At 51.4% G+C, this 20,991-nt stretch overlaps 1 protein-coding gene across 2 annotated transcripts in view; it reads right to left on the reverse strand.

Moving 5' to 3' along the window:
- The window catches only part of WAC (WW domain containing adaptor with coiled-coil), a 171,014-nt gene that overhangs the window by 25,775 nt on the left and 124,248 nt on the right, over positions 1–20,991 (reverse strand). For both annotated transcript variants that reach the window (XM_075315521.1, XM_075315520.1), the window contains one exon: positions 18,112–18,369. In XM_075315521.1, coding sequence (XP_075171636.1) covers positions 18,112–18,369 — 258 coding nt within the window. The remainder of the gene's footprint in view (positions 1–18,111; positions 18,370–20,991) is intronic.

The raw sequence follows: 20,991 nt of genomic DNA on the forward strand, positions 1-20,991 counted from the left end.
ACCCTGCTATGTACGGTAAAAGCACAGTGGGCATGGGATTTCTAAAAACCCCCATGCCCACTGTGCGTGTACGGCCCACAGTGAACACGGAACTGCGGTGCAGCTTCCAAAGGCCGCAGCATGTGAATTTATGCTGCGGAGTCAGAAGTGTCCTCCCAGAGCACAGCGAAGAGACCGCAGCGGCCCGAACCCCGATAGCAGGCACGAGCAGCTGCGGTCTCCTAAGGAGGAGACTTGCGGCCCCGCCAATCAGGACCGGCTGTGTCCAGGACACAGCGGGTCCTGATCTTGAGCACGTACCTTACCTGCTTGTTGCGGCCCGTGACGATCGCGGCTCTATCCTGAGGGTCGGCGCCGGCAGGAACTTCACTGCATTTGAATCCATTTGGGGTGCCGCGCAGAGGAGCTGTGTCTGGACCAATGGCTGCTGCCTGCCAATCAGATGCAAGGAAGTGACATCGCTGTATGACGTCACCTCCTTTCATCTGATTGGCAGACAGCAGCAGCAACTGGGATAGAACTGACAGCTCCTTGCGTGGCACCGTAGATGGATTCAAATGCAGCACAGAGCCGCGATTGTCACGGGGACTGCGGGCTGCAACAAACAGCCTCAGGGGCCGCGTGTTTGAGACCCCTGATGTAGAGGCTGAGGGAGGGCAGATAAAACAAGATCTCCACAATGTAGATATGGAATAAAGCATGTAGAGGGCTTAGGGAGAGCAGATTAAACAAGATCTCCACATTATAAATATGGAATAAAGCATGTAGAGGCTTAGGGAGGGCAGATAAAACAAGATCTCCACAATGTAGATATGGAATAAAGCATGTAGAGGCTTAGGGAGAGCAGATTAAACAAGATCTCCACATTATAAATATGGAATAAAGCATGTAGAGCCTTAGGGAGGGCAGATAAAACAAGATCTCCACAATGTAGATATGGAATAAAGCATGTAGAGGCTTAGGGAGAGCAGATTAAACAAGATCTCCACATTATAAATATGGAATAAAGCATGCAGAGTTTCAGGGAGGGCAGATAAAAAGTTGTAGATGAGGACAAAAGCATATGGAGAGTAATATAAGTGGTACTGACATATGAGCTACGAAAGACAGCAATGCCCTGGATATGCACAGACTTTACGTCCAGCTTACATTACTGGCAATCACAGAAACACACCCCTAATAGAAAAAGCTGAAACTTACATCACGCTGCATAATGCATATCAGGGTGTGCAAATGAATGAAATAATGAAAATTGCAGACTTCATTCAAGTTTGTTGTGGTTTGCTTATACAACATATGTAAAAAAAAGTTTTCCCATGTCAAAAGGTCTCCAAAGCCTGAATAAATTATATATAACAGGGACCTCCTGCCTTCACGCCCATGTACGTTCTCAATGTACCCGACGACTCCTTTCAAAAAAAGACCACTGAGCACTTTATAATCAGAGGCGCCTTCATGCAATTTTCCAGTAAAACTTTACACTTTGTAGGAAATGCATAAAAATTCAAGTTTGTAGCAAAATGTGAATGAAGCAGACAACCAATTCCTAAAAATCAACGTTCAATACATACATGTGTACAGTACCCATGTATGCTACTCGAGCACACAAACCAAAGCTTAGACCAAGCCTCGCTGTGATCCAGATGGTGGTTAAGAAAACAATCATCCCAGCAAATGGGCACCAAGACTGCTCATATTCCAGCGAAAAAAAGAAAAAATGACATTTATACCTGTGTGAATGAGGGAGCAATAGACCATTGGTAAGAGGATTAAGCATCCCATCTGTGGGGCACTGGAAGTGGAGAGATAGCAGTAGCAGACGGCTCTCATTTGCAGCTTTCTCAGAAGTCTCTTAACAGTCCCAGCTGGGACCCCCAACCAGTCTGAATGAAGGGGCCATATGCAGCACAAACTGACGCATCCTCTTCAGCTTTTCCCTGCAAAGTCCTATCCACTTCAATAAAGCTGACAAGAACCCATCAGTACAGAGAAAAGAAAAAAAAGAGAAGTACGCAGTGCTGGACCGTAGCTGTGGCCCCTTCATACTCCAGCTTATAGAGGTCTCAGAGGTTGCACCCCATTCATTCATTAAAGGGCTATTATCATAACATATTGCTAAAATTGTTAAGTATCTTGTAAAAGCAAGCAACTTTGTAACTCATTAATAAAATCCTTTTTTACTAAAAAAGGTAGGATTTTTCATTTTATAGTTTATTTCCCGTTGCCTGGGTTACCGGCCACAACTGCAGTCTATAAGCGGTGGCCGGACTCCTAGGCAAGGAGCTTACAAGCACACCGCTCGGCCCGGCTGTGAGATGGTCCAAATTATCCATCGAGCCACTGCTCCCCCTGCAAGCCAGAAGGAAGGGGGATCTGTGCGCTCCTGAAGAACAAACATGAGAAAACCACCTTTAAATCACGGCCTATTGTAGCGATATGCCATTACTTGCAGAGATGGTAAACGCCTTTAAGTGTCCTTAAAGGGAACCTGTCACCAGTTTTTTCACTATGAAACCAAATGTGTCACCTTCTGCAGCTCCTGGGCTGCGCTCTATGAAGGTGCACCTTGTGCCCCGACTTCCCTTCCAGACCCAGAATGAAGGGAATTTTGTTTACTTACCGTAAATTCCTTTTCTTCTAGCTCCAATTGGGAGACCCAGACAATTGGGTGTATAGGCTATGCCTCCGGAGGCCACACAAAGTATTACACTAAAAGTGTAAAGCCCCTCCCCTTCTGCCTATACACCCCCCGTGCTCACGGGCTCCTCAGTTTTGGTGCAAAAGCAAGAAGGAGGAAAAAATTATAATTGGTTTAAAGTAACTTCAATCCGAAGGAATATCGGAGAACTGAAACCATTCAACATGAACAACATGTGTACACAAAAAACAGGGGCGGGTGCTGGGTCTCCCAATTGGAGCTAGAAGAAAAGGAATTTACGGTAAGTAAACAAAATTCCCTTCTTCTTTGTCGCTCCATTGGGAGACCCAGACAATTGGGACGTCCAAAAGCAGTCCCTGGGTGGGTAAATAATACCTCATAATAGAGCCGTAACCGGCTCCGTCCTACAGGTGGGCAACCGCCGCCTGAAGGACTCTCCTACCTAGGCTGGCATCTGCCGAAGCATAGGTATGCACCTGATAGTGTTTCGTGAAAGTGTGCAGGCTCGACCAGGTAGCTGCCTGACACACCTGCTGAGCCGTAGCCTGGTGCCGCAAAGCCCAGGACGCTCCCACGGCCCTGGTAGAATGGGCCTTCAGCCCTGAGGGAACCGGAAGCCCGGAGGAACGATAAGCCTCGAGAATTGGTTCCTTGATCCACCGAGCCAGGGTTGACTTGGAAGCTTGTGTCCCTTTACGCTGGCCAGCGACAAGGACAAAGAGTGCATCCGAGCGGCGCAGGGGCGCCGTACGAGAAATGTAGAATCTGAGTGCTCTCACCAGATCTAACAAGTGCAAATTGTCACGAACCACCGGGGGGGGTCACTCAGAAATCCCCCGCGCTGGCTACCAGTACGTCACAATCGGGGGGTAACAAGTGGGGGTCACCCCTCCTTTATACCTCCCGACCGACAGACAGAGCACGTGACGCGCTCTCTAGCGCCCCTCTTATAGTCAGGCCAATTATGGAATTGCCCGACAATAAGCAAGGAGGCCGCTATACTACTTATGCCGATTATTGAAGGGTCCCCAGTGAGAGTAGGGTATATATTCCCCCGACCTCCGCGGGCGGAATATATAAAACCTCCCCGAATCTCACTGGCCTCCCCACAATAATCCTTGGCACAACTCGCTGCCACCAACCGCTTCACGGTAACTATTAGCCGAACACACAGACGTGGGATTCAAGATCGAGATAACAGAACAGCCCAAGATTAATTATATAATTTAATCAGCCTAACGCACACTAGAAAATACAATATATACAATAGGGAATCTACAGAATATACATATGTCAGAGTACAGTTACAATCAAAGCATGGTTTACAAACAGGCATACACAGTTCCAGCAGTTACCTTGTGCGTCTGGCCACAGGGGGGCGCTGTAGGCCAGGTTTCTAGGATCCTTCCCACAGATGTTTCCTACACGTGACCCCCAGCGAAAGAACCCTGGAAAATGGCCGAAGTAGGGTTATCAACCTGGGCAAATCCAGGTCCCCTCCTACCTTCGTGACCTCACAGGGAACACTGCTCCACCCCTGGCTGGAGTTATGGACAATCCACAACATGGAATATGGGCCATAACTTTGCCTGGGAGCGTCGTAGGCGGACGCCAACGCTCTCATTGTGACAGCTATGAATTTAGCTACAGAACGAGAGGACTCGTGACTTGTCTACTAGTTCCACATTGGCGGATATCACGCCTGGGGTATTTCCCCAGGTCCTGCTCCCATAAAAAGGGTGTGCCAGCATCGTCCGCATGCGGAGACACCATTTTTATGGTTGCCATATTTATCGGAAATATGGCTTGCGAGATATGAACCATTTTTTACTGGAGTCGTTCTGTCTGGATACTTCCATAGCCTTGCTAATTAGATAGCAGCCCCTACTACAGGGTCACGGCAGGGAGTCATCCTGTGTCCATTGTTCCCACATCACCTAATCTCCATATCACAGGAGATGGCTGGGATGTGACACCTTCACAGATGCTGGACATCTGAGAACAAGAAGGGAGGGGGCACGGCCATGGAGTGATGAGAGCGATTATGACTTCCAGTCATAATTCCTCTTCATATCCCAGGATTTGCCTCACACCTCCCCCCTTTTGAGGGCGCTAGGGGGCAGCACACTCCGGTGTTCCCCCGTGCGCCCGTGCGCGACCTCTCCTTGTCGGGACAGCCCGTCTGCGTTACCGTGGTCACGGCCCCTTTTGTGGCGAATGGTGAAGTTGTATTGCTGGAGCGCAAGGCTCCATCGCAACAATCGCCCATTCGTCCCAGAGACGGTGTGCAACCAGCTGAGGGGATTGTGGTCCGTCTCCACGATGAAGTGGCGCCCGTATAGATAGGGTTGCAGACGCTGCAGGGCCCACACTATGGCCAGGCACTCCTTCTCCATCGTGGAATAGGCCACTTCCCTTGGTAACAGCTTCCTGCTCAGGTACAAGACTGGGTGCTCTTGGCTCGCAGAGTCCACCTGGCTGAGCACCGCACCGAGGCCGAAGTCACTGGCGTCGGTCTGTACTACAAACGGCCGCGTGAAGTCGGCTGCCTGTAGCACGGGCGGGCTGGACAGGGCGTCCTTTAGGGCCCGGAAGGCTGTCTCGCAGTCCATTGTCCAATCGACTGCAGAGGGCAGCTTCTTCTTGGTGAGGTCCGTCAAGGGCTTTGCCAGGCTACTATAGCATGGAACAAACCTCCTATAGTACCCAGCGGTCCCCAAGAAGGACATCACCTGCTTCTTGGTCCTGGGGGTGGGCCAGGATGCGATGGCCTCCACTTTCTCAGGCTCGGGCTTCAGTGTTCTCCCACCTACCCGGTGACCGAGGTACTGGACCTCGCTCATGGCCAGCTGACACTTTCCCGGCTTGATGGTCAAACCTGCCCGGTGGATCCGCCTGAGCACCTGTGCTAGATGCTCTAGGTGGTCCTCCCAGGTGGGACTGAAGACGGCAATGTCATCCAGGTACGCGGCCGCGTACCCTTCAAGTCCCTTGAGCAGGGTGTTGACCATCCGCTGGAAGGTGGCAGGGGCATTCCTCATCCCGAATGGCATCACCGTGGACTCGTACAGTCCAAATGGGGTAATAAAGGCAGAGCGTTCCCTGGCCTTGCGAGTCAGGGGGATCTGCCAATATCCCCGGCTCAGGTCCATGATGGTCAGGTACTGAGCCCCGGCCAACTGATCGAGCAGGTCATCGATGCGTGGCATTGGGTACGCATCGGCGACCGTGACAGCATTGAGCCCCCTGTAGTCCACGCAGAACCGAGTGGTTCGGTCCTTCTTAGGGACGAGGACTACAGGCGAGGCCCAAGCGCTGTTGGATGCCTGGATCACCCCCAGCTTCAGCATCTCGTCAATCTCCTGGCGCATGTGTTGCTGCACCTCCAGGGAGACCCGATATGCTGAACGCCGGATCGGGGGATGATCCCCAGTGTCCACGTGATGGACAGCCAAGTCAGTCCTTCCGGGCTGGTTGGTAAACAACCCCCGGAAGGGGTGTAGGGTGGCCCACAGCTGGGACCGTTGGTCCTCCAAGAGCTGGTGGCCAACCTCCACATCCTCAATGGATCCGCCTGCCCTAACCTGGGCTAGCATATCCAAGAGGGTTTCCGCTTCTCCCTCCTCGGGCAGGTTGCACACGGGGAGCGCACATGCCTCCCGCTCATGATGTGCCTTCATCATGTTCACATGGAAGGGCTTCCGCCTTCCACGGGCAGGGTCCAGGGTGACCAGGTACGTTACAGGGTTGAGCTGCTGGTACACGAGGTATGGGCCTTCCCAGGCTGCCTGAAGCTTGTCCTGTGGTACGGGGACCAGTACCCACACCTTTTGACCCACTTGGTAGGTCCTCTCACAAGCGTTCTGGTCGTACCAACGCTTCTGATCGGCCTGGGCTTGAGCCATATTGTCGTGTACCAGTTGCGTCAAGGCCTGCATTTTGTCCCGGAAGCGCACGACATACTCGATAACCGACACTCCAGGGGTGGCCAAATCCCCTTCCCAAGCCTCTTTCACCAGAGCCAGGGGGCCCCGCACACGTCGCCCGTACAGGAGCTCAAACGGTGAGAATCCTGTTGAGGCCTGTGGAACCTCCCGGTAAGCAAATAACAGGTGTGGGAGATACCGCTCCCAGTCACGCCCATGGGAGTCGACCAACATCTTAAGCATCTGCTTTAAGGTGCCATTAAACCGCTCGCACAGGCCATTAGTCTGTGGATGGTACGGGCTGGCCACCAGATGTCGCACCTGGACTTGCTTACAGAGGGCCTCCATCAGCTGGGACATGAATTGGGTCCCCCGGTCAGTGAGCATTTCCTGGGGAAAACCCACTCGGGAGAAAATCTCCAGCAATGCGGTGGCCACCTTGTCAGCCCGAATGGACGACAAGGCCACTGCTTCTGGGTACCGGGTGGCATAGTCCACTACCGTCAGTATGAAGCGCTTCCCGGAGCTGCTGGGGATGGCCAGCGGGCCGACCAGATCCACAGCCACCCTCCTGAAAGGCTCATCGATGATTGGCAGAGATACTAGTGGGGCTTTGGGGTGTGGCCCCGCCTTCCCCACTCTCTGACAGGTTTCACACGAACGGCAGTAGGCAGCCACATCGGCCCCCATTTTTGGCCAGTAGAAATGCTGGTTTAACCTGGCCTTGGTCTTAGCGATCCCTAGGTGTCCGGCCATCGGAATCTCATGTGCGATCCGCAACAACTCCGTCCGGAACGGATAGGGTACCACCAACTGTCGGTCCCTGGGCCACGCCTCCGGTGAACCCTGCTGGACCGTGGCCCGGTACAGCCGTCCTTGGTCCCAGACCACTCGCTCCGGGTCCGAGTCCGAGGGAGGCTGTGCCGCCTGCTCCTTAAGAGCTTTCAGGCTGTCGTCAGCTTCTAACGCTGCCTGAAACCCCTGACTAGATGTGGCCAGAATCGACGAGACTGTCACATCTTCGGTCAGTACCCCGGGACCTGTGTCCTGGCCTCCACCTGACTCGGCTGCCACTGGGTCAGAAGGGGAAGAGCTATCGGACCTCTGGGAGGCCCCTTGGCTTCCAGCACTCCCACTGCGGGTGACAGCGGCCACAGCCGCTGCGACCGTGGGTCGTGCCTGCTCCTCCTCCGTTCCTGACCAAGTCGCCGGTTCAGGCAGACCTACCTGGCTTCCTGACACCCCGGTTGTGGGGGAACCATGCACCGAGATCTTACCTGGGAGCACTTCCGCTCCTGGACCGGCCCCAATCTCACCTGCCTGTTCCCCTCCTGCAGCAACAGAACCCCGCTGTGAAATCTCTGGGGACCCCACATTTGCTGTGGTAGCCCCCACCCCACACACTGGTCCTCCCCCTGCAGCACCCTGCTCTCGGCTTATCCCTGCAGAGGGCAACAGATCCCAGCTCACAGGCTGATTACTTGTAGAGGCATTGTCACACCTTTCTCTGACCCCCTCCCCTGTCACAGCTGCAGCTGTGTGTGTGTCTATGGTGTCTATGCAAGCAGAAATATCAGAGTTCACTCCCTCCTCCCTTACATCATTCATAGATAACACATTAACATTGTCCGGAGGCATGTCAGTACTGGCTGAAGGTTCAGCCCTTGGTTGGGGCCCAAACTGGGAGGTTATCTGCCCCAAATCTGTCCCAAGTAGCACGTTTGCGGGGATCCGATCAGTTACCCCCACCTCCCTCACCCCTCGCCCTGCGCCCCAGTCCACATAAATGTCAGCAACAGGCAGCGCCGGGTCAATGCCTCCAATCCCGGAGACAGCGAGGGTTTTTCCAGGGAACAAGTCTTGGGGGGACACCATCTCAGGCCGCACCAGAGTCACCTCCGAGGCGCTGTCTCGCAGTCCCATGGTCACAGACCGGCCGACGGTGACAGGTTGGAAGCTGTCCAGGGACCTACCACCACCCCCACCCACACAATACACCTTGGGCGGCCCTTGGGACGGGGACGGAGCCGGGGCCTTGGGACGCTGAGGGCACATGGCCTTGAAGTGTCCAGGTAGGTTGCACTGGTGGCACCGTCTTGGTTCTGCCACGGGCCTGGAGAGGGGAGTTGAGGGGGACACCCCCTGCAGTCTAGGGGCAGGTGGGGCAGTCGCAGAGTTCATCTTACCCCCTCTCCAGGTGCTGCTGGTGGCTGCTCTCCTGGCCTCAGGAGCCCGATTGTTGGTGTAGTCATCGGCCAGGGCAGCTGTAGCCGTGGACCCCTTTGGCTTCTGGTCTCGGATGAACTGGCGGAGATCCTCAGGGCAGTTCCACAAGAGTTGCTCCGTGATGAACAAGTCCAGGATCTCCGGTCCGGTGGAAAGCTGCAGGCCTTGGGTCCAGTGGTCGGCAGCTCGGGCAAGTGCCCGCCGGTGGTCAGCCCAGGAGTCCTTTGGTCCCTTCTGTAGGCTCCGGAACTTCTTGCGGTAGGACTCTGGAGTGAGGTTGTACTGTTGGATCAGGGCCCGCTTGATGGTGTCGTAGCCCTGATCTGCCTCAGCAGGCAAGTCCCCAAGGATATCCAGGGCCTTACCCCTTAAACGGGGGGTCAGGTATTTGGCCCACTGGTCCTTGTCCAGATGGTGCTGCAGGCAAATCCGTTCAAAAGCAGTCAAGAAAGAGTCCAAGTCTCCGTCCTTCTCCAGCACTGGGAAGTCCTCAACACGGACCTTTGGAAGTTTGGTGTCTTGAAGGTCACGTGTGGCTGATGAGGGCCGGAGCTGAGCTAGCTGCAGCTGGTAGTCACGCTCTGCCTGGCGCTCTTCACGTGCTGCTTGCCGCTCCGCAGCCTCACGCACTGCTTGCCGCTCCGCAGCCTCAGCGTCACGCGCTGCCTGTCGCTCACGCTCGGCCATGAGTATCTCGTAGGTATCCCGGTCTCCAGCCTGGAGAAGGGCCATAGCCATTTGAAGAAGGCTATCCGAGCCTCCCAGGCTCGGTGGAATGGCACGTGGTGATCTGCGGCCCGCTGCGGAGCCTGGTGCTTCACTGTCCATTGCAGAGCGGAGGGCTGGCATCTGGCTCGTTGAGGACCCTTGGGTGAGCTGCTCCTCATCTTGTCCATAATTGCCAGGTTGGGCGCTGTCCTCTGCAGAACGGTTTTCTGGCGTCGAGCTCCTGGAGGGCTCGTGGACAAACTCCTCATCGTCTCTGGCCTGAGCATCGGCCATTCCTTTGGCTTTGCTCCTGGTGCTCTCAGCCATTGTTGCAGACTTTGGTCACTGACACAGAACTGACACCTGATGCCTCCACACACCTTACAGTATCTGCACTCTGACACTCTAGTGTTGGTCTGGTCTGAAGACCCCAGCAGCCACAGCTGCTGCAGGCAGTCTTTAGTGTCTGGGAGTATGGGTCTCACACTCACACACACTATTATCTCGATCCCACCGCTATGCCACCAATATGTCACGAACCACCGGGGGGGTCACTCAGAAATCCCCCGCGCTGGCTACCAGTACGTCACAATCGGGGGGTAACAAGTGGGGGTCACCCCTCCTTTATACCTCCCGACCGACAGACAGAGCACGTGACGCGCTCTCTAGCGCCCCTCTTATTGTCAGGCCAATTATGGAATTGCCCGACAATAAGCAAGGAGGCCGCTATACTACTTATGCCGATTATTGAAGGGTCCCCAGTGAGAGTAGGGTATATATTCCCCCGACCTCCGCGGGCGGAATATATAAAACCTCCCCGAATCTCACTGGCCTCCCCACAATAATCCTTGGCACAACTCGCTGCCACCAACCGCTTCACGGTAACTATTAGCCGAACACACAGACGTGGGATTCAAGATCGAGATAACAGAACAGCCCAAGATTAATTATATAATTTAATCAGCCTAACGCACACTAGAAAATACAATATATACAATAGGGAATCTACAGAATATACATATGTCAGAGTACAGTTACAATCAAAGCATGGTTTACAAACAGGCATACACAGTTCCAGCAGTTACCTTGTGCGTCTGGCCACAGGGGGGCGCTGTAGGCCAGGTTTCTAGGATCCTTCCCACAGATGTTTCCTACACGTGACCCCCAGCGAAAGAACCCTGGAAAATGGCCGAAGTAGGGTTATCAACCTGGGCAAATCCAGGTCCCCTCCTACCTTCGTGACCTCACAGGGAACACTGCTCCACCCCTGGCTGGAGTTATGGACAATCCACAACATGGAATATGGGCCATAACTTTGCCTGGGAGCGTCGTAGGCGGACGCCAACGCTCTCATTGTGACAGCTATGAATTTAGCTACAGAACGAGAGGACTCGTGACTTGTCTACTAGTTCCACATTGGCGGATATCACGCCTGGGGTATTTCCCCAGGTCCTGCTCCCATAAAAAGGGTGTGCCAGCATCGTCCGCATGCGGAGACACCATTTTTATGGTTGCCATATTTATCGGAAATATGGCTTGCGAGATATGAACCATTTTTTACTGGAGTCGTTCTGTCTGGATACTTCCATAGCCTTGCTAATTAGATAGCAGCCCCTACTACAGGGTCACGGCAGGGAGTCATCCTGTGTCCATTGTTCCCACATCACCTAATCTCCATATCACAGGAGATGGCTGGGATGTGACACCTTCACAGATGCTGGACATCTGAGAACAAGAAGGGAGGGGGCACGGCCATGGAGTGATGAGAGCGATTATGACTTCCAGTCATAATTCCTCTTCATATCCCAGGATTTGCCTCACACAAATCCTTTTCACATTGGTGAACTGGATGAGGACAAAAAGAGGGTAAGGAGATATCCTGATTGAGATGAAAGGGGGATACCACCTTAGGGAGAAATTCCGGAACCGGACGCAGCACCACCTTGTCCTGGTGAAACACCAGGAAGGGGGCTTTGCATGACAGCGCTGCTAGCTCAGACACTCTCCGAAGCGAAGTGACTGCTACTAGGAAAACCACTTTCTGCGAAAGGCGTGAGAGAGAGATATCCCTCATTGGCTCGAACGGTGGTTTCTGAAGAACCATCAGCACCCTGTTCAGATCCCAGGGTTCTAACGGACGCTTGTAAGGAGGTACAATGTGACAAACCCCCTGCAGGAACGTGCGAACCTGTGGAAGTCTGGCTAGGCGCTTCTGAAAAAAGACAGAGAGCGCAGAGACTTGTCCCTTAAGGGAGCCTAGTGACAAACCCTTTTCTAATCCGGATTGAAGGAAGGACAGAAAAGTGGGCAAGGTAAACGGCCAGGGAGAAACACCCTGAGCAGAGCACCACGACAGGAATATTTTCCACGTCCTGTGGTAGATCTTGGCGGACGTTGGTTTCCTAGCCTGTCTCATGGTGGCAATGACCTCTTGAGATAATCCTGAAGACGCTAGGATCCAGGACTCAATGGCCACACAGTCAGGTTCAGGGCCGCAGAATTCAGATGGAAAAACGGCCCTTGAGACAGCAAGTCTGGTCGGTCTGGTAGTACCCACGGTTGGCCGACCGTGAGATGCCACAGATCCGGGTACCACGACCTCCTCGGCCAGTCTGGAGCGACGAGGATGGCGCGGCGGCAGTCGGCCCTGATCTTGCGTAACACTCTGGGCAACAGTGCCAGAGGAGGAAACACATAAGGGAGTTGAAACTGCGACCAATCCTGAACTAAGGCGTCTGCTGCCAGAGCTCTGTGATCTTGAGACCGTGCCATGAACGTCGGGACCTTGTTGTTGTGCCGGGACGCCATTAGGTCGACATCTGGCATGCCCCAGCGGCAACAGATCTCCTGAAACACGTCCGGGTGAAGGGACCATTCCCCTGCATCCATGCCCTGGCGACTGAGAAAGTCTGCTTCCCAGTTTTCTACGCCCGGGATGTGAACTGCGGATATGGTCGAGGCTGTGGCTTCCACCCACAGCAGAATCCGCCGAACTTCCTGGAAGGCTTGCCGACTGCGTGTGCCGCCTTGGTGGTTGATGTATGCCACCGCTGTGGAGTTGTCCGACTGAATTCGGATCAGTTTGCCTTCCAGCCACGGCTGGAACGCTTTTAGGGCAAGATACACTGCCCTTATTTCCAGAACATTGATCTGAAGGGAGGACTCTGAGTCCAAGTCCCCTGAGCCCTGTGGTGGAGAAAGACCGCTCCCCACCCTGACAGGCTCGCGTCCGTCGTGACCACAGCCCAGGATGGGGGCAGGAAGGATTTCCCCTCCGACAGAGAAGTGGGAAGAAGCCACCACTGAAGGGAAGCTTTGGCTGCCCGAGAAAGGGAGACGTTCCTGTCGAGGGACGTAGACTTCCTGTCCCATTTGCGGAGAATGTCCCATTGAAGTGGGCGCAGATGAAACTGCGCAAAAGGAACTGCCTCCATTGCTGCCACCATCTTCCCTAGGAAGTGCATGAGGCGCCTCAGGGGGTGTGACTGACCATGAAGGAGAGATTGCACCCCTGTCTGTAGTGAACGCTGTTTGTTCAGCGGAAGCTTCACTATTCCTGAGAGAGTATGAAACTACATGCCAAGATATGTCAGTGATTGGGCCGGTGTCAGATTTGACTTTGGAAAATTGATGATCCACCCGAAACTCTGGAGAGTTTCCAGAGCAATGTTCAGGCTGTGTTGGCATGCCCCTTGAGAGGGTGCCTTGACAAGTAGATCGTCTAAGTAAGGGATCACCGAGTGTCCCTGAGAGTGTAGGATTGCCACCACTGTTGCCATGACCTTGGTGAAGACCCGTGGGGCTGTTGCCAGGCCAAAAGGTAGTGCCACGAACTGAAGGTGTTCGTCCCCTATGGCGAAGCGCAGGAAGCGCTGATGCTCTGGTGCAATCGGTACGTGGAGATAAGCATCTTTGATGTCTATTGATGCCAGGAAATCTCCTTGGGACATTGAGGCGATGACGGAGCGGAGCGATTCCATCCGGAACCGCCTGGTTTTCACATGCTTGTTGAGCAGCTTTAGGTCCAGAACGGGACGGAAGGATCCGTCCTTTTTTGGCACCACGAACAAGTTGGAGTAAAAACCGTGACCCCGTTGCTGAAGAGGAACCAGGATCACCACTCCTTCCTCCTTCAGGGTGCCCACCGCCTGCATAAGAGCCTCGGCTCTGTCGGGGGGTGGAGATGTTCTGAAGAAACGAGTCGGAGGACGAGAGTTGAACTCTATCCTGTAACCGTGAGATAGAATGTCTCTCACCCATCGGTCTTTTACTTGTGGCAGCCAGGCGTCGCAAAAGCGGGAGAGCCTGCCACCGACCGAGGATGCGGTTTTAGGAGGCCGAAAGTCATGCGGAGGCCGCTTTGGGAGCGGTTCCTCCGGCGGTCTTCTTAGGACGTGACTTAGACCGCCATGCATCGGAGTTCCTCTGATCTTTCTGAGGCCTTTCGGACGAGGAAAATTGAGATCTGCCCGCAGTCCGAATGGACCGAAACCTCGATTGTACCTTCCGTGGTTGAGGTCTGTTTGGTTTGGACTGGGGTAAGGATGAATCCTTTCCCTTGGATTGTTTAATGATTTCATCCAATCGCTCACCAAACAAGCGGTCGCCAGCCAATGGCAAACCGGTTAAGAACTTTTTGGAAGCAGAGTCTGCCTTCCATTCACGTAGCCACATGGCCCTGCGGAGTACCACCGAGTTGGCGGATGCCACCGCCGTACGGCTCGCAGAGTCCAGGATAGCATTAATGGCGTAGGACGCAAACGCCGACGCCTGATTGGTTAAGGACACCACTTGCGGGGCAGATGTACGTGTTACTGCATTAATCTGCGCCTGACAAGCTGAGATAGCTTGGAGTGCCCATACGGCAGCGAATGCTGGAGCAAAAGACGCGCCTATAGCTTCATAGATGGATTTCAACCATAGTTCCATCTGTCTGTCAGTGGCATCTTTGAGTGAAGCCCCATCTTCCACTGCAACTATGGATCTAGCCGCCAGTCTGGAGATTGGAGGATCCACCTTAGGACACTGAGTCCAGCTCTTGACAACCTAGGGGGGGAAGGGATAACGTGTATCCTTAAGACGCTTGGAAAAACGCTTGTCTGGACAGTCTCGGTTTTTCTGGATTGCCTCTCTGAAGTCAGAGTGATCCAGAAACATATTTAATGTACGCTTTGGAAACCTGAAACGGAATTTCTCCTGAGAAGCAGACTCCTCAATTGTAGGAGCTGGGGGAGAAATATCCAACACCTGATTGATGGTCGCTATAAGGTCATTCACTACTGCGTCACCTTCAGGCGTATCTAGGTTGAGAGCGGCTTCAGGATCAGAATCCTGATCTGATACCTCCGCTTCATCCTCCAGAGAGTCCCCCTGCTGGGACCCTGAACAGTGTGATGAGGTGGAGGGAATTTCCCAGCGACCCCGCTTGGTCGGCCTGGGACTGCGGTCCGTGTCAGAGACCTCACCCTGGGACCTATGGGATACCCCAGGGGCACTTTGCTGTTCCAATTGAGGGGGACCAGGGGTCAAGGATTGGATAGAGCCCGGGGCCTGAATCACCGGTCTGGACTGCAATGCTTCCAGTATTTTAGCAGACCATTTATCCATAGTCTCAGACAGTTTGTCAGCAAAGGCTGCAAACTCCGTCCCTGTCACCTGGACAGTGGTAGTAGGTGGATCCACCTGGGCCACCAGTCGCAGAGGCTCCGGCTGAGTAAGTGCCACAGGGGCCGAGCATTGCACACAATGAGGGTCAGTGGAACCTGCCGGTAGTACAGCTGTACATGAGGTACAAGTTGCAAAGTACGCCTGTGCTTTGGCACCCTTGCCTTTTGCAGATGACATGTTGTCTCCTCTGAGAACAACCAGGAGGGTATATAGCCAAAAATCAACAGAGCGACCGTACAGTGCAATGTATAGCCTATAAGCCTATATATATATATATACACACTTCGGTACTCAGTGGGGCCAGCACCATAGGTGCTGCTTACCGACCGCTCAAAGCAGTTGTGTGGTCACCGGATTCCCTGCCTGGGTCTCCCTGTGTTGTCTCTCCTCTCCAGCGTCTGAATCGCTGACAGGAATGGCTGCCGGCGTTCTGTGGGGAGGAGGAGATCGTGGGCGTGCCCAAGAAAAGTGCGGGAATCCAGTGCCCCACTGTACTGAGTGAGGGGGGAGGAGGATACTAATGTATGCTCCAGCCCTCCGCTGACGATCCGTGCAGCGTCCCGCCCCTTCCCTGACTGGCAGGCTTGTGGGCGGGAATAAACGACACTAGGCCGCAGAAGCCGGGGACTAAAGTTAGAAGCGCGGCCGGCAATAAGCGCGGCCGCGCGGTAGTCCCCCGGCGCACAAACACACCCAGCAGTGCTGGAAAGTGTCTGGCACAAGCGCTCCATGTCCGGCGCACTAGCACACCCAGCCGTGCTGGAAAGTGTCTGGCACAAGCGCTCCATGTCCGGCGCACTAACACACCCAGCAGTGCTGGAAAGTGTCTGGCACAAGCGCTCCATGTCCGGCGCACTAACACACCCAGCAGTGCTGGAAAGTGTCTGGCACAGGCGCTGCATGTCCGGCGCACTAACACACCCAGCCGTGCTGGAAAGTGTCTGGCACAAGCGCTCCATGTCCGGCGCACTAACACACCCAGCAGTGCTGTAATGTGTCTGGCACCAGCGCTCCATGCGCGGTCCCCACGGGGACACAGAGTACCTCATAGTAGCAGGGCCTTGCCCCTGACGATACTCAGCTCCTATCCTGCAGATTCCCAGGGGCTGCGGAGGGAGCACGGTCCCAGTGCCTAGAGACCGATCCTGGATCCCACTTCACCCAGAGCCCTAAGGGATGGGGAAGGAAAACAGCATGTGGCTCCTGCCTGTGTACCCGCAATGGGTACCTCAACCTTAACAACACCGCCGACAAAGTGGGGTGAGAAGGGAGCATGCTGGGGGCCCTGTTATGGGCCCTCTTTTCTTCCATCCGACCTGGTCAGCAGCTGCTGCCGACCAAGCTGTGGAGCTATGCGTGGATGTCTGCCTCCTTCGCACAAAGCATAAAAACTGAGGAGCCCGTGAGCACGGGGGGTGTATAGGCAGAAGGGGAGGGGCTTTACACTTTTAGTGTAATACTTTGTGTGGCCTCCGGAGGCATAGCTATACACCCAATTGTCTGCTCCCAATGGAGCGACAAAGAAATAACTTTATAAAGTCTGAACATTAGGTATGCTAATTGACCTGTGGGGCTCAGATGGGCTTGCCCTCCTTGTGGCCTTCTTTGCCATCCTCCTTTCATGATTGACGTGATGACGCCGCCGTCATCATGCACGCTGCTCGGCCAAATCTTGCATCTGTGCAGTCATTCCCCCGGCTCGCGCAGGCGCAGTTCACCCTCACACATGCGCGAGATTATGGTCAGGTACAAGAATGACACAGGAGACGTCATGCACATTGCCTAACGGTCAGGTTTTATATAGTTATATTCGGGGTATGGAAGGGGAGTCGGGGCACAAGGTGCACCTTCATTGAGCGCAGCACAAGGTGACACTTTTGGTTTCATAGTGAAAAAACTTGACAGTTTCCCTTTAAAAATGCCAAAAATCACAACGCATTGGGATTGTGCAGAAAAAGCCAATCCTTGACTGCAGATACTGTTAGCAAATTTGACAGCTGATGACCTATATACTACATATGCCATCAGCTCTTCGGATAGAATCACATGTAGCACTATTCTAGGCCCCGTACAAATCCACACCAATCAAAAGTAACTCATCTTACAGATAAATGGGTTAACTACCAAAATTCAACCAATTTTACAGAGAGAAGGTGGGATAAAGTGAAAAAGATAACTGTATAACATGTAATATATATTACTTCCACCACCCTAACGCAAAAAATAAATATGGGTATAATGGTTCATGCAAAATAAACCAATTTACAAGAAAAAGAACCAAGAGCCAAAGTAAAAAAAAAAAAAAAGTGTAAACTTTATTGAAAGTTCATTATTGTAATTAATTTCACAAATCCTTATCCCAGTATCCAAAATAGGAAAGCCGAAACGTACGTTGGGAAGGGATTGGCGCCATTCCGTGTCTACAGGTCAGTTCTACCTATCACAATTGTGGTTTACACTGATACATTCTGTCAGCATTTCTATTCCCTCTTATTACAGCCACTAACTTATGTTTGGGCTTCACATTTTGGATAGTGGGATATGAATTTATGTGAAATTCATTACACTAATGTATTATATGGTGTCTCCTCCTGTTATGTGCCGCCACCTAGTGTACTTTTTTACTATTACACCCTTGGTTTTAATGCATTTACAATAAAGTTTACTCTTTTTACTTTGGCTCTTTTTCTTGTAAATTAGTTAGAGATATAAGGTGATGTGCCACAGACTTTCTGTATCTACAGCCACATGCAATGTGTGTGGATGTTTCCAAAGAAGAATCAAGGGTCTAAAATTAAACCTTGCAAGAATCCACCCTTCATTTAGAGAAAAACTTTTTAATTTTTTTCTTAACATTCCAATATCTAGATACAAACAATTATGGCCCAAAAACTTGTAAGAAGCAAGGAAAGTGGTGTTCTGTACCTTCATTGATTTTGGAGATATCCACATTAGAATTATTAATCTGCAGAGTGGCTTGCAAGGCAGGAAGCAGCTGTCGCAGGAGGTTGGGGTCCTGCAATAGTGAAGGAATTGGTGATTGTGGCACCGGTGACACAGGGACCGTAGAAGAAGAGGAGGAGGAGGAGGTGGAAGAAGAGGGAGGAACCGTAGAGGGGTTTAGTCCAGGGGCAGATGATGTGGAGGGAGTTGTACAGGATGGTTTGTCAGCAGATGATGAGTCTGTGGGAATAAAAACAACACTAATTAGAAAGAAATCATTACATGACACTTACAAAGAGAACATACTGGTGACTTCAGCAGGCAGGGAAATGCATGACGTCTCATGTCCTCACATACCAACAACTTTTACAAAGACATCAACAATATTCTGGCTACCAGCAGTCATCATTCCGCTATTTGTGTACAGATTTATACTGTTCCAATAAATGTGTGCTGTGAGCGCCCTCTAGTGGTGACTTAGGAGCCTGAATTGGTTGTCACACATCTGCTAGAGTTGGTGCATATCAATTCGTTTATCCCATTTCATCGTGGTCTGTGGCTAGAACACAGGAGTTAAAGTGAATCTGTCAGCAGGTTTTTGCTATGTAAGTTGAGGACAGCATGCTGCAAAAGCTAAAACAAAAGCTAAAAAACAGAGCTCATCTGTGCTTCTCTTATCAGGCCATGAGCGGTTTACTTAAACTAAAGTCTTTATCACCAAGTGATTATCATTACTGGACTACAATGGCATGCGCACTGCAGTTCGGCACGCCCCCTCCTGATTGACAGCTCACGGTCAATGTTCAATCTCTATACAGTACCTGGTGCGGGCGGGGACCGCTCTCAGCTCTACTCCATGACTAAATCTAAAATGCTCTGTGTCAGAATGGCTGCACCCAGTAATCTAAGGGATACATCTTTGGATTCAGGATCTCTTTTCATACATCATGCTACTCATATGAGGTAACAAAAACCTGCTGACAGATTCCCATTAAGAGACGGCAGGTGAGCAGCTGAAGGAAAAGGATGTGGAAATCGCAGCAACTCCAATAACTCCCCATCTCAGCTGTTCACTTTCACATACAACATACATACATGCACATTACATATATAATATATTACATATATAATATTATATATATATATACATATATAATATATTACATATATAATATTATATATATATATACATATATAATATATTACATATATATTATATATATATATATATATATATATATATATATATATATATATATATATAGTGTGTGTGTGTACACATTATATATATATATATATATATATACACACACACACACACACACACATTATATAATATATATATATATATATATACATATATATATACACACATACATACAGTGCCTACAAGTAGTATTCAACCCCCTGCAGATTTAGCAGGTTTACACATTCGGAATTAACTTGGCATTGTGACATTTGGACTGTAGATCAGCCTGGAAGTGTGAAATGCACTGCAGCAAAAAAGAATGTTTGGGGGTTTTTTTTTTTTTAAATTGTGAAAAGTTTATTCAGAGGGTCATTTATTATTCAACCCCTCAAACCACAAGAATTCTGTTTGGTTCCCCTAAAGTATTAAGAAGTATTTCAGGCACAAAGAACAATGAGCTTCACATGTTTGGATTAATTATCTCTTTTTCCAGCCTTTTCTGACTAATTAAGACCCTCCCCAAACTTGTGAACTGCACTCATACTTGGTCAACATGGGAAAGACAAAGGAGCATTCCAAGGCCATCAGAGACAAGATCGTGGAGGGTCACAAGGCTGGCAAGGGGTACAAAACCCTTTCCAAGGAGTTGGGCCTACCTGTCTCCACTGTTGGGAGCATCATCCGGAAGTGGAAAACTTATGGAACTACTGTTAGCCTTCCACGGCCTGGACAGCCTTTGAAAGTTTCCACCCGTGCCGAGGCCAGGCTTGTCCGAAGAGTCAAGGCTAACCCAAGGACAACAAGGAAGGAGCTCTGGGAAGATCTCATGGAAGTGGGGACATTGGTTTCAGTCAATACCATAAGTAACGTACTCCACCGCAATGGTCTCCGTTCCAGACGAGCCCGTAAGGTACCTTTACTTTCAAAGCGTCATGTCAAGGCTCGCCTACAGTTTGCTCATGATCACTTGGAGGACTCTGAGACAGACTGGTTCAAGGTTCTCTGGTCTGATGAGACCAAGATCGAGATCTTTGGTGCCAACCACACACGTGACGTTTGGAGACTGGATGGCACTGCATACGACCCCAAGAATACCATCCCTACAGTCAAGCATGGTGGTGGCAGCATCATGCTGTGGGGCAGTTTCTCAGCCAAGGGGCCTGGCCATCTGGTCCGCATCCATGGGAAGATGGATAGCACGGCCTACCTGGAGATTTTGGCCAAGAACCTCCGCTCCTCCATCAAGGATCTTAAGATGGGTCGTCATTTCATCTTCCAACAAGACAATGACCCAAAGCACACAGCCAAGAAAACCAAGGCCTGGTTCAAGAGGGAAAAAATCAAGGTGTTGCAGTGGCCTAGTCAGTCTCCTGACCTTAACCCAATTGAAAACTTGTGGAAGGAGCTCAAGAATAAAGTCCACATGAGACACCCAAAGAACCTAGATAACTTGGAGAAGATCTGCATGGAGGAGTGGGCCAAGATAACGCCAGAGACCTGTGCCGGCCTGATCAGGTCTTATAAAAGACGATTATTAGCTGTAATTGCAAACAAGGGTTATTCCACAAAATATTAAACCTAGGGGTTGAATAATAATTGACCCACACTTTTATGTTGAAAATTTATTAAAATTTAACTGAGCAACATAACTTGTTGGTTTGTAAGATTTATGC

Source organism: Anomaloglossus baeobatrachus, chromosome 6 (assembly GCF_048569485.1).
Source record: "Anomaloglossus baeobatrachus isolate aAnoBae1 chromosome 6, aAnoBae1.hap1, whole genome shotgun sequence".
NCBI classification, from domain to species: Eukaryota; Metazoa; Chordata; class Amphibia; order Anura; family Aromobatidae; genus Anomaloglossus; species Anomaloglossus baeobatrachus.